The sequence below is a fragment of the Papaver somniferum genome, chromosome 1, assembly GCF_003573695.1.
Source record: "Papaver somniferum cultivar HN1 chromosome 1, ASM357369v1, whole genome shotgun sequence".
Classification (NCBI taxonomy): Eukaryota; Viridiplantae; Streptophyta; class Magnoliopsida; order Ranunculales; family Papaveraceae; genus Papaver; species Papaver somniferum.
This window is the reverse complement of record NC_039358.1, coordinates 81872971-81888783: the sequence shown is the minus strand read 5'-3', so window position 1 is coordinate 81888783 and position 15813 is coordinate 81872971. Positions and strand designations below refer to the sequence as shown.

Sequence of the window (15813 nt, the reverse complement as noted above, 5' to 3'; positions counted from 1 at the left end):
AGAAGATGGTGTTGCCAGGCCCTGTAAAACATTCACCAACAAATGATGTCGTTCTCTTCTTCTTGTTTGACTTAGCTGCACCCCTAACTCCGGTGGTCTGACTTGGCTCTATGTTGCTGAAGGTGAAGCTTTGTGCATCATATTCAGTCCTTTGCCTCTTTGCAGTTGGATTAGATCCCACTTCACCACCAACACATGTTCTTTTGTTGTGGTTAGTAACATTTCCACATTTCCCACACCTCCTTTTTGTCTTCTCAACACGAGGTTCATCATAACTTCTTACCCTCTTGCTCTTGGGTCTTCCTGGTTTCCTACTGTGAGGAGGGTTCAAGATCTTCTTGTTCATGTTTGGCTGCAAGAACAAATGATGTCGTTCCCTTCTTCTTGTAAATGCACTTATATCAATGTAGTTGAGAATATAAATAGGGCATATAGTTACAAATTTAAGAAGAAAAAGTAGCTGGACCCATTCACTTTTATCATCTAGTGGTGCAAAAGTTGGTGCATATGTGGCCTTATAGTTCTCCACTGAATAGTAATCACTGCAGTACCTGCTCAAGCAGAGTATGTAAATGTTAGTGCTAGATACATTTAAGGCCTAGAAATTGCATAAATAAGTTCTGAGACAAGGTACATATTTAAAAAAAGAGAAATCTTACTTTCTCCGTTGTGGCCTTATGCTATGCAATGCAGTCACTGCATGCATACAGGGGAACCCCCTCAACTGCCACTGCAAACAAGAGCAAGTCTTGGCAAGTATGTTCACTGTGAACACAGAATTCTTTGGACTAGTCACCATATATAACTCTCCATCCACACAAGGGTCAACACCATAGTCAGTCACAAATTCTAACATTTTCTTAATCAATGTAACAGCAGTAGGAACCAAATTACCATCTACCCATGATGCAGATTCAGTCCTCCTATTGTACCATGTACCCATCACTAAGTTAGCATACATTATTCCTATCATTATAATTGGTTTATTTCTCATCTTGTTGATCATATTTTTAAAAGACTCTGAAAAATTGTTTTTCATATGTTCACAACAGTGAATAGGGTTAAAAAAGGCCCTGGACCATGTAGCAGGATCTTCTCTACTGAGATAAGCACCAGCTGCAGCACTCTGTTTCACAATATTGTCAAAATGTTCCTGCACAGCCAATCAAAAACTAGCTTAACTTGACTGTCAAACAGTGCATAAAACCAATAACAAAGAACTGTTGTGAACTGTCAAACCTGAAAATGCTTTTCTTTGTATGCTTTTGCTGCATTCCACAAAGAACTGTATAATTCAAGACCCTTGTAATCCTTCTTGAAATTTTTGTATAAATGTCTGCATTTTAACACATTGCAATTAACATAAGGCCTTTATCTGATCTGACAAACAAAAAAAACAAGAAACAAAGTTAGACAAGAAAGTTACCTCCAACAGTATCTGTGGTGATGGCAAGGGAACACTATACCAACAGCTTCCAATAAACCTTTTTGCCTATCTGAAATGAAAGCCACTTTCACTGGATGTGCTAATATTGCATCCTTCAAATGCTTCAAAAAAATGATCCAATTTTCCTTTGTTTCAGCTCTTCTAGGGGTGGTTCCCTTACTAACTGTCTTCTTCTTTGGTGTAGTCTTTGGAGTCCCAAACACTGTGTCTTTCATCCCCATCCACAAACATATACATCCATCCTCATTTACAAAAGAATCCTCCCAAAAATTATCAAACTCATCATTGTTTAACAATGGCAGTGGCAGACATTCTTCCTTAAACCAATATAAATTAAACTTCTCTTTAACATCCATAGACAAACCCTTATACACCATATACTTAAGTGTCATCAACTCTGTTTCATCTCTATGGCAATCAGGAAATACCAAAGTCTCATTCTTTGGCTCCGCATATACACTGATATTCCTAAATTTGAACTGACTATAACACAAATGAAACAAAATCAGATATAAACCTATGAAAACCCAATGAAAACCTAATTAAGCAATATTACTTAAAATCAAACACCCAATCACGAAAATTAAACCCCAATTAAACAATAAAAATTTGGTTTCAAATAAACCCTAATTACAAAGGAAAAAAAACAGAAACCCTAAAAATCAATCGATCAATTAAATCAATTAACTATCAATACAATGATTTTCATCATATATTAAGTCACGAGTTTCGTTAATCTTACCTTGATTCAGACAGTTTCAATCCCGGTTTGTACCTCATCTTCACTGTATCACCACTATCTCTGAATCCCTAAATATGTAGAACTTTTCTTCCAAATACACTCTGGTCTTTCACTAACATCTATGTCTTCAACAAAAACAACTTCAATAACATCAGTTTTCTTTTTCTTTTCAAACAGCTTCAATACCTATCCCTAGTTTCAGAACTGGGAGAAGAGAACGAGGGAGAAGAGAGGACGAAATAGAAAGTGTGGTGAGAGATTACACCACACGCGTCTTTAAATGGGCAAGGGCACATTCGTAAATTCTCGTACCGAGTTTGACTTATTCAACGCAGCTGACCGATCTGGTGGACCCAGGTGTCAACTCTAACGGAAAGACCAGTTTCTAAAAGAATTTAAAAGCTTGGCGGGTTTATTAATTATATGGTTTGAAACAGGACACTTTATTAATTTGTCACATTCCTTTTTCCTTTTTCTCACTCTATTTTCAGGTGATCTGGCTTTTGCCATGACATTTTCAGAAACATTATGTTGCTGCAGTTAGAGGCCTTGATGCACCCATTCTTTAATATGTGGCCATAAGCTAAGCTACGTGATCCAAGCAGCCGCCTTCACCTTTAAGCCTCATGGTACGTTGTATATTAACTTACTTTGATTTTCCTTCATTTCTTTTATTTTGATACATGGTCCCCGACTATCCAGACTGTGTTGTTTCATACTCTATTAGTATGTCTTACTCATGCAAAAATGAAAATATGACAACTCAAACATCATATACGTTTGATTGCCAGAGTCGGAGAATAGAGAAAGTAGACTCTCGTATGCGGGATGAACATTTCATTTTTCCAATGAAAATAGGACTAAGCTGTGTAACCATTAGGCCAAGCATTATGATTCTTCGATTCTTTTTGCTATTTATTTTCTTCTTTTTTGATCAGTAAAGAACTTGGTGCTAGAGTATTTCTAACTCAGGTCACTGGTATCATCACCTAATGACTCTACCATTATACTATAGTGACACCGATAAATTCTTATGTCTATAGCTATAATTTAGCTGATAACCTATTGGGATACCAGAAACAAAAATAAATCAAACTTTTGGCTTCTAGAAGTCATTTCCAAATTTTGTTCTTAATATAATTTATGCATTTGTTATTTCCCGAAATTGAGTTTGATCAAAAAATATTAGGGCTGTCAATAGGTCCGGGGCTGTCAATAGGTCCGGGTCCTATTGGTATCACTAGATCTAGACCCGGACCTGCATATGAAAGTCGGTCCCGGTTCCTAACAGTTCCGGGTTCGGTTCCTAAATTTGTGGACCAGAACCGGACCCGTTTAAAATCCCGGATACCCGGTGGGTATTAAAAACCTATAAAGAAAACATTAAAAACATAATTTCTTTCTCTTTTTAACTTGAATAAAAATTATTTTTATAAAAACTTATTATTTTTTTTTATTAATATAGTGCTAAATAAAGATTAAATCTAAAATAAAATAATGAAAAATGAAAAAAAAATTCAAAACCAAAACTAGCAAAGTACTTATAATTTTGCTAAAGAATGAATAAAAGGATGAATAACCACGAAACCGATACACGTCGAGTCCTAAGTTGTTAATGGGTTTAACTTTAGGACCCAGAACCGGACCCAAATCTTCTGGGTCCGGTTTCGGATAGTGGTTACCCATTGACATCCCTAAAAAATGCCACATTAAGTGCTACTATGTAGTGAGAACACTCCCCATTTATTGTATCAATAATCATTCGTACAATCAGAGGAGTGGGCAATAGTGGATACTAATAGGCTGAAGATTAAACGTTCAGGAAAATACGCCTTCAGCATCTAAACATCTGCCTCCCAAGCATATTTTTAATATTTAAATATATTTAGTACTCTTTAATGCGGAGTCAGTTTTGATTTTATCATTAAAATAAAAATAAAAGAAGAAAAACGGTTGATGTTTAGCCGTTTGGATCATGATTTTCTCTTCAAGCGGCTGAAGTCTGAACATCAGCCTTTTAATATACTCCCTCCGTCCCTTATATAGGCGGAGAAATGCATTTCTCTTAGAATAAGAAACTCTTTTGATTTTACAAATATCCAATCACTTTCTTATTTTACCCTTTATCCACTTTCTAATGCTAAACTTGATTGTGATAATAATCGTACTATTTAATTAATTAAGGAAATAAGAGGAAAAAATCTTTTTGGAATTAGATTTCCGCTTATCTGATGGGACAAATTTTTTTTTAAACTCCACCTATATAATAAGGACGGAGGCAATATAAATTAGGTATTCTCATGATCAAAAACTCACTCTTTCACTCCATTTCTCACTCGAGTCGACAGTGAACTCTCATTTCATAGCCTTGCTACATAGGGGAAAAAATCCCTCAACTTATTCCCTCCAACACTTTTCTCTTCTACTTTTACTACTTTAGTGGTAGTTAGGATTGTGTGCACCAGAATAGTCGTAGGTCGTCATCGTCGGATATTGCTCTATTAACCATTCATTAATTGACAGGTGTTCCTCGTTGCGGCAGGACCACCAAATACTTTTATTTCTACAATCCTACCTGCAACAGATAAGCCCATTTCATTTTTCCTGTGACGATGCATACTCATTCCACCTTCTGTGACGTCCTTTTTTTCTCTTTTTTTTTTTTTTTTTTTTTTTCACTTTTAAGCTTTGTTTCTATATCTGTTTTTGTAGTTCTTAAGTTTAGGGAGTTGCTATGGATGAGAACGACGAGTTGTACTGTTGTCTGCAGTTATGGCGCATTTAAAACATGAAGGCTATTATTGGGGCGTCACCATCCAATAGAGGGGTTCACTTGGATATTTAGTGACAAAAAATCTGGTTATGGGGTACTTTTGATTCAATAGCAACTGTCCAAACTACCCTTCAATTAAAATTAAAACTTAAAGCCAGAAACAAAACCTAATTTATATTCTTCGTTCTTCACATTTCAATTGCTCTTCTTCTTCCTCTCCTCTTTCTCTTCATCCTTTTCATCGTAAATCCGTTTGAATTCATTTCATCGAACAAACCCATGATGTATGTAAGGTAATAATCGAACATACCCATCTTTGTTTACTTGTTTTTGTGCTTAAAATAGGTTAGATTGAATGAAATCGAAGTAAAATTAGGGTTTTAGTTACTTTTTGCTAGTGTTACGTCTGGGTACGTTACTAGATTTTTCAACCGTAATTTAGTTTTTGAAGAACTTACGTCTAGGTTTAGTTCAATTCAACCGTAAACTTTGATTTGCATGTTGTATTACGTCTAGGTTTAGTTGAATTCCAACCGTAATTTTCAATTTTACGTCTAGGTTTAGTTTACTGATTTTCCTTTCGTCAACCTAGCCGTAAATTTCAATTTTACGTCCAGTTTCCTTTTAATTCCAACCGTAGAAATTGATTTTACGTCCAGGTTTGGGTTGATTCCAACCGTAGAAATTGGTTTTACGTCCAGGTTTGGATTGATTCCAACCGTAGAAATTAATTAAATTAAAATTAACTAAAGGGTTGTTCGGTCATTACAAAATTATTTGAGATAAGGGGTTTTTGATATTACTTCTGGGTGACCCGTTTTTGTCCTATTAGGTGACGCCCCTCTAATGGAATGTGACGCCCCAATAATAGCCTTCTAAAAAAGACTGTACGAGGTGGGCTATATGGGAGGGTAGGGCTGTCAATGGATATTCGATATCCGGTAGACGTTTCCGAATATCCGGGTTCCGTTAGGTTAATATCCGACAAAACGGTTATCCGATATCCGATAGCCTTAACGTAACGAATATCCGTCTATTAACATAACGGTAGCGGTTAAGGGAGTTTCCATTAGGTTAATATCAGATACCGTTAGTGTATAACTATATCATACAAAATTTCGGAAATTTCGATACCTAATACCCTTTAGGTTTACTCTTTAGCCACTTGATTACGTCTCTCCTAAGTAAATATTGGAAATTATCAAATATTAACGAAAAATAACGGAAATTACCGGAAATTATTGAATATTAACGGAAATTATTGGAAGTTTTTTGTATCATGAGTAGATAACGGAAATTACCGGAATAATATTAGATATCCGATAGCTTATCCTTAACCTTATCGTTATGGAATTTTTGAATTCCGTCGGATACTATCGGGTATCGGATATCCGATAACCCTTAACCTTAACCTTATCGGTATTGCCAATATCCAACAGATATTTATCCGTTGCCAGCCCTAGGAGAGGGAGAGGACCATGGGGTACCTAGTACACACCCCATGTGCGCATCTCAATCTTGAGATGAGGAGCCTGTGGCTGTGAAATTCCGATTGAGATATTCTTGGAAATCTTTGTTACCATAAGAGCAGTTCCTATGGACTCAACAAAATTGATAGTTTGTTGATTTTGCTCCCACTATGGACTCAACAAACATGAAAAATGGATGTTCAAACCAACAATTTGTTGGTTTGTTCATTGAGTTGGATGATGTAGCTAGCGTTTGATGATAGGCCGGGCGATGATGGGAAGAACGCTGGCGCTTGAAGGAAAAACGCTGGAGTTGGAAGAAAAAACTCCAGCGCTTAAAGCAAAAACGCCCCTCACATATTCTCTCTCCAAAACCTGGTTATTATATTTAGGATTTATTTTTTATGATTTTACCTATTTCCAATCCTTATTTTCCCCAAATTCCACCCCAACCACAAAAATCATATTTTGTATAACCCTTCTAAAGATGGGTAAACATAACTCACTCTACTATTTTTTTATTATTAACTTGAACTGTAAACTCTCACCACCAACGCTAGATCAGGTTTGGATTCTTTGGAATTAATTCTCAATTTCCATTGTAATCATCTTAATCAGGTTTGAGATCAAATTGCAAAATATAATTTTATTGACTATGTAATATGATTGTGTGGATAACAAAAGTAAAACAATCCATTAATAAGAAATTGTTCAACTCGGGATACAGTCAGAACCTCATTGAAATTGTGAAACTTAAAAATAATTAACATTCGAAAACAATCAAAAATTAGTTGTTCTCTTGGTAATCGGTATAGTGCTGGTTCTTATAATTTTTGGGTCCAAAACCATTGTTAGATATCTCTCTGTATCGTGATGGTAACATATCTGTGGCTCGGTGGTGGCATGATTATAGAAGTGAGCAGTGTAAATTCTTAAGATTAGATTTTTTTTTTTTTTTTTGTGATGGACGAGATCTGATTTTGGGAGAGAGGAAGAAGGAAGATGGTGGGCGAGGAAGACGAAGTGAAAATTATCGGTAGAATTGCGTAAATTTTGTTTACCTCTTTTATAAAAAGTTAAATAAAAATTAATAGGTAAAACCATTTTTTTAGGATTTAGAGAAATGGGAATTGGAAATAGGTAAAACCATTTTTTATTATTTGTTTTATTAGTTAAATATTCTGTGGGACCAAACTCTTATTATTTTATATAAATAAAATCATTAGTGGGACCCTACACTTATTAGTTTATATTAATAAAATCACCAGTGGGTCCCTAAAATATCAGATTTGTTCATTTTGCCTTGTTTCCCATAGTGAAGAATGCAGTTTGTTCATCCACGTGGCTCAACAAAACAATAAGTTGTTGATTGTCATAGGAATTGCCCTAAGATACTAATACAAGGAGCAGAAATATCATTACTTTTGTTGTTATCGTCATAAATTTTTAAGAATCATATTATTGGGGTTGTAGGGGCTGGGTCTTTGCGGGCTTAAAATACTTATTGCAACCAAAGCGTGATAGGGGGAGACCTAATCTATCTAAAATATCAAAAGTACCCTTACCCTTAAATAAATCAAAATCTGATTTTTTTTTTAATCAATCATCTTCTCTTCTTCTTAATCATATATCATGATGATCATAATATCATCGTGATGAAGATGATAATCATAAAAAAACTTAAATCTATTATTCTTCTTCCTCTTTCCTTCTTCTCCATCGCATCACGATGTCATAAAAATAAAAAAACTAAGAAAAGTTGCTTTTGATTGCCAAAAAGCTTCGATTCGATTAAATTAGAGTTAAAAATAAATAAATTTCTGAAATTGTTTACGGTTGAGAGTTCTTAATTTCCCAACCGTAAATCATACTCTACGTCTTAGAAAATAGGATTTCCTAGCGGTAATTTGGTTTACGGTTTGGACAATTAAAACTCACGGCCGTAAAATGTTTTTTACGGTTGGGAAATCATAATTGTAGGCGATTCTGATAATCACGAAAAGAAAAAAAACAGAGGTTGGGTTTCGGTTACGATTTCTTAACCGTAAATCAGAAATACGGTTAGAAAAATTAAAATTCTCAGTCGTAGATGTCGTTTAGGGTTAGAATTTCCTAACCGTAAGTTGACAAAAAACTCCAGAATAAAAATATTTGCATTTTAATTTTATACTCGATCTTGGAATGATTACTAGTTTATTTATACTCAGTTTAGAATGAGTAATACTTTATAATGGGTTTCTAAAAAATATCAGATCATACTCGATTTTAGAATTTAATATCCGATTTCAAAAAGAGTATAAGTTCGATTTCAAAATGAGTATAACTTTATACGCGATTTCAAAATGAGAATAACTTTGTACTCGATTTCAGAACGAGTATAACTTTATACTCGATTCCAGAGAGGGTATAAGTTCATACTCAGTTTAAGACTGAGTATAAAGTGATACTAAAGCGCTGAGAAATGTTAAATTCTTAGTCGTAAATCAGGTACACAGTTGAGAAACTAGGAAATCCTAATCGTAAATGTATGTTTATGGTTAGGATATTCTAGCCGTATGTACCACACCACATGTAGGTTTTTTGTGTTACGGCTTGGTGGACCTATCAATTTTCTAATCGTAGTCGGAAAGCTGTTAGGAAAACCATACGTATAGTTTTACGGTTGGGAAGTACCTAGCCGTATATTACTCTAATAACCAAAAAACAATGTACTCCTAGTTACTGCTAGGTATCATGTCTGTAACCCAGCCGTAACATAGACTCATGTGATTATGGGAAATATAACGGCCAAAAGTTCTTCACTTCCCATCCATTATTTGTATTTACGGCTGGGAGTTCCTCAGTTTCCAACCGTGGTTATCTATTTACGGGTAGTTCGTCACATTTTCCTAGCCGTATCAAGGCTAAAAAACTCATATTTTGCTCTGATTTTTAACGGATTTGAATCGATAAAATTGCTATTGTAAGTTGATTATAAGGTTTCCCTGAGTATTGTGACGAAGGGTTTCATCATTTTTCTTCAAAAGTTTTCAAAAAAAATTCACCTAAATCACACTTATTCCTTTTTCAAAATCCAAGAAAATCAAGTTTTGATTTGCAAAAGATTAATGATTTGATTAGTTTAATCCATTCACTAATAATGATTAGTTAGCTTTATCATTTTAATTAGCACTAATCAATTGAGGGTAGATTAGGCATTACAAAAAAAAAAGATAAGGGATTCTATGAATTACTATTTCATGACCCTATGAAGCCCCAAAAAAACTCAGCCGTTTAAAGCCCCAATTATAGGTTTTTTAATAATGGACTTCTTCTATGTAATATTTGTTTTAATTGTGTAATAAAGGATTTATTAAACTGTTGTAATACTTCATTACTCAAAGTGAAGACAAGCAGGTAAAAAATATAGAGATGAAACATATGTAATTCTGAAACGAATTTAATATGGTGTATTGAGGCGTGTAATCTTCTTATTTTTTACCGGTCAGAAAAAATAATCTTTTTTGTTTAAGCATTTAATGCCCTAAACTCATTAGTGGGGACAAGTATTTTTGGTTAGGGGCACAATATATATATATATATATATATATATATATATATATGTATGTATTTTTACAATTGTTATAAATGATTATTCGGTGGATTCAAGACACTGTCACGTCAGTCTTATTCAGTGTCTTACCCCTATAACGGCTCAAGATTCATAAGAGAAGCGCCAAACCATTTGACACTTATTGGGATATTTTTCGGAGTATTCTTTAAAGCAGCCAACCATATGGCGTTTATTGGCATATATTTTTCGTGATACTCTTTAAAGCGACCAACCATTCGGCGCTAAAGTAAAAAAAAAAAAGAAAAAAAAAATCTCTTTACGGTCAAGTTTGGCCGTCCCTCCTTTGACTTTTTCAAGGTTATTTGTTCATCTACATGATGGTTGTATCTCACCATTAGGTGTTTTTCCGGTCACAGCCTTGTGATTGTCCTGTTTCTTTCTCTTTCATTTTTTCTTCTCAGGCTGGCTCTAATAGTGATCCAAGATTCAACGTTCTTGGATCACACACGTCATCAAAATTCAACCTCCAAGCGTATGGGAATTCAAGATTCAAAACAAAGACGCCATTTGAAATAGCATCAGACGTCATTTCATCAGATGCCATTTGAAATGGTGTTTGATGTGTCAACCATTAGATCACCAATATGACTATGAATCCAGCGATCTATATAATCCTGATGTTTGAATTTCCATAAAGTATTTCCTAGACGCTATTTCTTTTGGCGTCTGGTGCTTTTTTGGGACGCCATCCCTAATGGCGTCTAGGTGTTGATTTCATCTCACGTTCTACGAAACTGAAGAGGGCTTGTTGAATTCAACGAATTTGAGACAAAAAATGACACTTCTTGGGGAGAAAGTTGAATCTTACCTCCCCATTAGAGCCAGCCTCAGTTAGATCTCTCGGGTTTTTTTTCCCTCCTCCCTGTTCTTTTCAGTTCTTTCTCGTTATCTTTTGGGGATGGCTTCTACATCAAAAAAAACGATGGAGAAGGTATAAAATCTGCTCATATAATGAACAACTCTATTAAAGAACCTATACCTACGTTTATGTAGATATTGAAGAATTGTATGAAAACTGGACAAAGCATAATAAAAATATTATATTCAAGTTTGTTTCAGGATGAGTGTTTAATATCAATACGATGCGTGAGGTATTATCTAAATCTTGGTGATCACCTTGTGGGACATATACGATCACTGACATTGGGAGTGGTCATTATAATGTCATATTTTCTCTACTGTGTGATTTGGTAGAAACGTTGCAGGGCACTCCATGGTCAGTAAAAGAATGATCTGATGTTATTAGCAAGGGGTAATGATGAATTTTTGTTTGAAGACTATGAATTCAAATATATTTTTTTTAATCCACATCTATGGTTTGTCATTAAGTATGTTGAATGCTAATAAAGTATTTGATATTGCAGAAACTTTTGGTGTCCCTGACCCTATTGATCTAATAATGGCAGCAAAGTGGGGGAAGTACGCAAATGTTAGAGTGAATAAGATAAAAATTACCTTTAGGTATGAAAATATACCCAGATTATGTTTTTATTGTGGTTATTTCGGTCACCTTATGAAGCAATGTCCGTACTTATCCAAAAAACTGGAAGAAGATAAAACTCGTGGTACTGAGGATATAACAGTAAGGATGAATGATAGATCTGATTCTATATATAATGAAGAGATTCATGCTTTGTACAAGGAAAATTATCTTGTTACAAGCAGTATGAATCAATGCATAACATCCGTGAAAAGGTTGAACATAATTTCTCAAGGACCGTTGATTAAGGAAAATAATTTGGACGGTGTATTGGATGACACACATCATCTCCATCTGGATTTTGAGGAGTTGAAGATGGACGGCTCAAGCGGTATGGAAGCTGATAGGTATAGGTTTAACGGTTCAGTACTTCCAGTGACTTGTGTGGCTCGGGAAAAAGAGAAAGGTGTAGTAAGGAGCATTCAAATTCTGCAATTGTCAGCAAAAGAGCGGATGAGGTTGTTGAAAACAACAGTACTTTTGACAGGACGTTGGCAAATCTAAGAAAACCAATTGGAAATGAAAACGAAAATGCTAAAAATCTACCGGATCTATACACCAAAAAAATACCCCCCCTATGTGCCCTCCCCCTATTGGTCCCCCGAAAGCTCTCCCAGACCCACCATTTCTCGTCTACGGCTGTGATCTATGACACATAGGGGTGTATTTTTGTGGTGTGCGGAACCGGTAGATGAGTAGCAAAGTCGGAAATGTCAATAAATCAGTGGCAGGAAAGCAGAAGAAAGAGCAGGTATTGTCGAGGGTTATAACGGATAGAAGTGTGATCTTATTTTTTATGGAAGTGGTAGGAAGTGAGTAATTGCCACGTAACTCTGATGTGGATGCCACGTCTGCAAGTACGAATCACAAGATGGATAATACAAATGGGTTGGTTATTGAAAAACCCATAGGTAAACTTCTCGATATATCCAGCCTACGGGAAAAAAAACAGTACACTCAACGATTCCCTTTTCTCAACCTAACCATAATTTCTCGTCTGCTGGTACGAAGGATGATGCTTCTTGTTCTTCTTCAACATCAGCAGAGATAATTTTAAAGAGATCAGCAAGGAATTCGAGTAATTTGCAGCGGAGTAGTAACAATGAAGAATTATTGAGTGGGTCGAAGTGAACAGCTAGTCCAATGGAAATTGATTCACCAGCAAATAAATTTAACCAAACATCTCCTTCTCAAATGGGTGTGGCGGCCGCCCAAAATCAACCACAAGGCCGATGTTAATTTTCTCACTGTTGAGGATTGAGAAACCTCAACAATTCGAAACCTGAAGGCGTTTCTCAGGGCTTGCAACTCTCAAATTGCATTCTTGACGGAGACATTAATGGGTGAGTCCAAATTACGATAGTCTTTTTAATTCGCTTAATTTTGATAATTATGAGTTTGTTCCCACAATTGGTAGAAGTTGAGGTAATGTGGTGTTATGGAAGAGTATTGTTGATTTAGAAGTGATGAGTACTGATAAAATGTCATACATTGTCGTATTCATCATATAATTGACAAGGATTGGGATCTTTAACATGTTATGGCCTTCCACAGAATCATCTAAGAAACAAGTTTTGGTATGGCCTTTCTTAGTTTACTGCTCAATTTCCTTGGTGTTTAATTGGAGACCTAAATGCTATTAGTTATATCAGTGAGAAGCAGGGTGGGATTCAGAGTCTGAATCATGTTAAAACTGAAATTAAAAACTTCATTCAGGATAAGGGTCTTACTGATATGGGGTTCATTGGTCCTGCGTTTACTTGGTCGAACGGAAATTTGGTTGATAAACCTATTTTTGAAAGATTGGATAGGGCTTTGTGCATGCCGGATTGGTTCTTTATATTTCATGAGAATGGGGTTCTTCATCTTCCTAGAATAAGCAGTGATCATGTTCTTATTCTCATTAATACTCAGAAAACTAACAATAGGAGAAGATTGCATGCAGAAAAATTTGAGCATCCAACCTTTAATAATGTGGTTTACAGTTCTCAGGAATCAAATTAGAATGAGACTACTAGAAATCATGGATGTGGGAGAGGATTTAAATAAGTGGAGCAGGAAGACCTTTTGGAATATTTTCAGAGCAGTAGAAGAAACCAAAGAAAGACTTTCGAAAGTTCAGATGGACTCGCATATTAGGGATACAAGAGCAGGAGAGAAGGAGTTGTGTATGGAGATTGAGAGACTTAATGTAATACAACAAAAATACTATGAGAAGATGAGTAAAGTTAATGGATGCCTAATGTGGACAAGAACACTAGAGTTTTTCACATGTCGGTTCTACAAAGGAAAAAAAAAAGATATCGCCCTTTGTTAGAGCATTGCTCGGTCGAACTCGCAAACGTTGTTATCTCAAGCTTGTTTATCAAATTTAGTTGTCAAAAATATATGTCTTGATTTCTAGTTTACTTATGGCTAAGTCTCGGTCTAAGATAGTTAAGTGTAGTTGAGCTCCAGTCTCCATGGCGATCATCTTACAAAGACGAAGAATTATTCAATGAACCAGTGGAACTTCATCCGACTAAAAGGTATGTGGAGACTTGAACTTATCTATCACTCAAAAGTCTATCTAATCTATCTCCTACTCTTGAGACAAAAGTCGTATAAGTATGATAGTTTTCATCCATACAAATTTTCTATTTCGAGCCGAGTTTGCTCGCCTATCTTTTTATCGAAATATGTGCTGGTAAGCTTTCGCTTTAACCATTTTTCATCTTTACCCGTGATGAAAGTCATGATGACGTTTCAATATTGAAAATAGATTTGATGACGATAGTTGTGAATAACGACTATTATAACATTATAGAAGAATGTTTCAATGATTGAAATGTAGAGTTGAGATTACCACCTATGGATATAAGCATATATAGTGTGTTCGCACATTAGTGTATAAATCCATGTACCGGAAACCAAGTGCGTGCATATGTGTGCATTCGGTATTGGTGAAGGAGACAGGTTGGGTACGCGTACTGGCAGAACTTTTCCTCCCGGAAAATTCAGCTGAGTTTGGAGATTACGAACTTATAAACCAGTCACCTTAGGTACGCGTACCCGTACGCGTACTGGCGAAAGTTTTTCACCCGAAAAATTATGTTGAGTTTGGAAACCAAAACGAACTCAAAATCCGGTAGCTAAGGTACGCATAGCCGTACGCGTACCCAAGCTGGTTATTTCTCAAATCGGTAGTTCATGAACTTAAAAAGATAAATTATAAGGAATGCAATCTTTACAAACCGTGTTTATATTGTTCATGAATTGATTCAAATGAATCAAACCGATTTTATTTCAATTATGTCTATGTATAAAGACCTAAGCAATTGAACAACTCTTTAACTAGTTCTTTTGAAGTCATTGGAACTAGTTATGAAAAAAGATGAATACGGTTAATATGAAAGTGCTCATATGGCTAACCATTGGTTAACTATTTGTGAACCAACTAAGTGTATACGTTTAGGTACAGTTACTCAAACCTAAATGAAATACATTTCATTTGTGTGTGACAAGCTAAGTTTCGATCTAACGGTTGAAAGATATTAACTTGGTTAAACCAGGTTTTTCATCTAACGGTGAATACTGAATGCTTTGTTACTAAGCTAACATAGATTGCAAATCCTGATTTGAAAACTATATAAATGGGATTAAAGTCTTCGACTTTGGGTTGTAGCACTCTTGGTTGTGGGTGAGATCAACTAATGAAATCAAGTGCGTAGTATCCTGCTGGGATCAGAGACGTAAGGAGCACAACTGTACCTTGAATCAGTGTGATATTGATTAGGGTTCAACTACAGTCCAGACCGAAGTTAGTTTGTAGTAGGAAAGTGTCTGTAGCGGCTTAATACAGTGTGGAGTTCAATCTGGACTGGGTCCCGGGGTTTTTCTGCATTTGCGGTTTCCTCGTTAACAAAACTTCTGGTGTCTGTGTTATTTCTATTCCGCATTATATTTTGTTATACAATTGAAATATCACAGGTTGTGCGTTGTATCGATCAATTGTGAAATCCAACCTTTGGTTGTTGATTGGAAATTGATTGATCCTTGGATATTGGTGTTTGGTACCATCCAAGTTTATATCTCTTGTATTTAATAAAGACTCACATATTTCTATTTGCTTGAGTATAGATTAAATCAAGAGATCGAGATATTAACCCCTTGATATACTTTTTATTAAGATTGAGTTTGACTGTCTAGTTGATTCTCTTAAAAGTATATTCGAGTTAGTCCCTACAGATTGCTAATCAAAATATTGGGTGAGGTTGTTAGACCTCCGCTTTTTCAATTGGTATCATAGC

General features: G+C 35.4%; 1 protein-coding gene across 1 annotated transcript; it reads right to left on the bottom strand.

Moving 5' to 3' along the window:
• Positions 1 to 1343: 1343 nt before the first annotated feature.
• LOC113344438 lies at positions 1344 to 2354 on the bottom strand. The gene is made up of 3 exons (XM_026588442.1): positions 2190 to 2354; positions 1427 to 1930; positions 1344 to 1380 (listed from the first exon to the last, which is right to left on the bottom strand). The coding sequence occupies exons 1-3, from the start codon at positions 2225 to 2227 to the stop codon at positions 1344 to 1346; spliced, it is 579 nt and encodes a 192-aa protein (XP_026444227.1). The 5' UTR covers positions 2228 to 2354.
• Positions 2355 to 15813: the final 13459 nt, after the last annotated feature.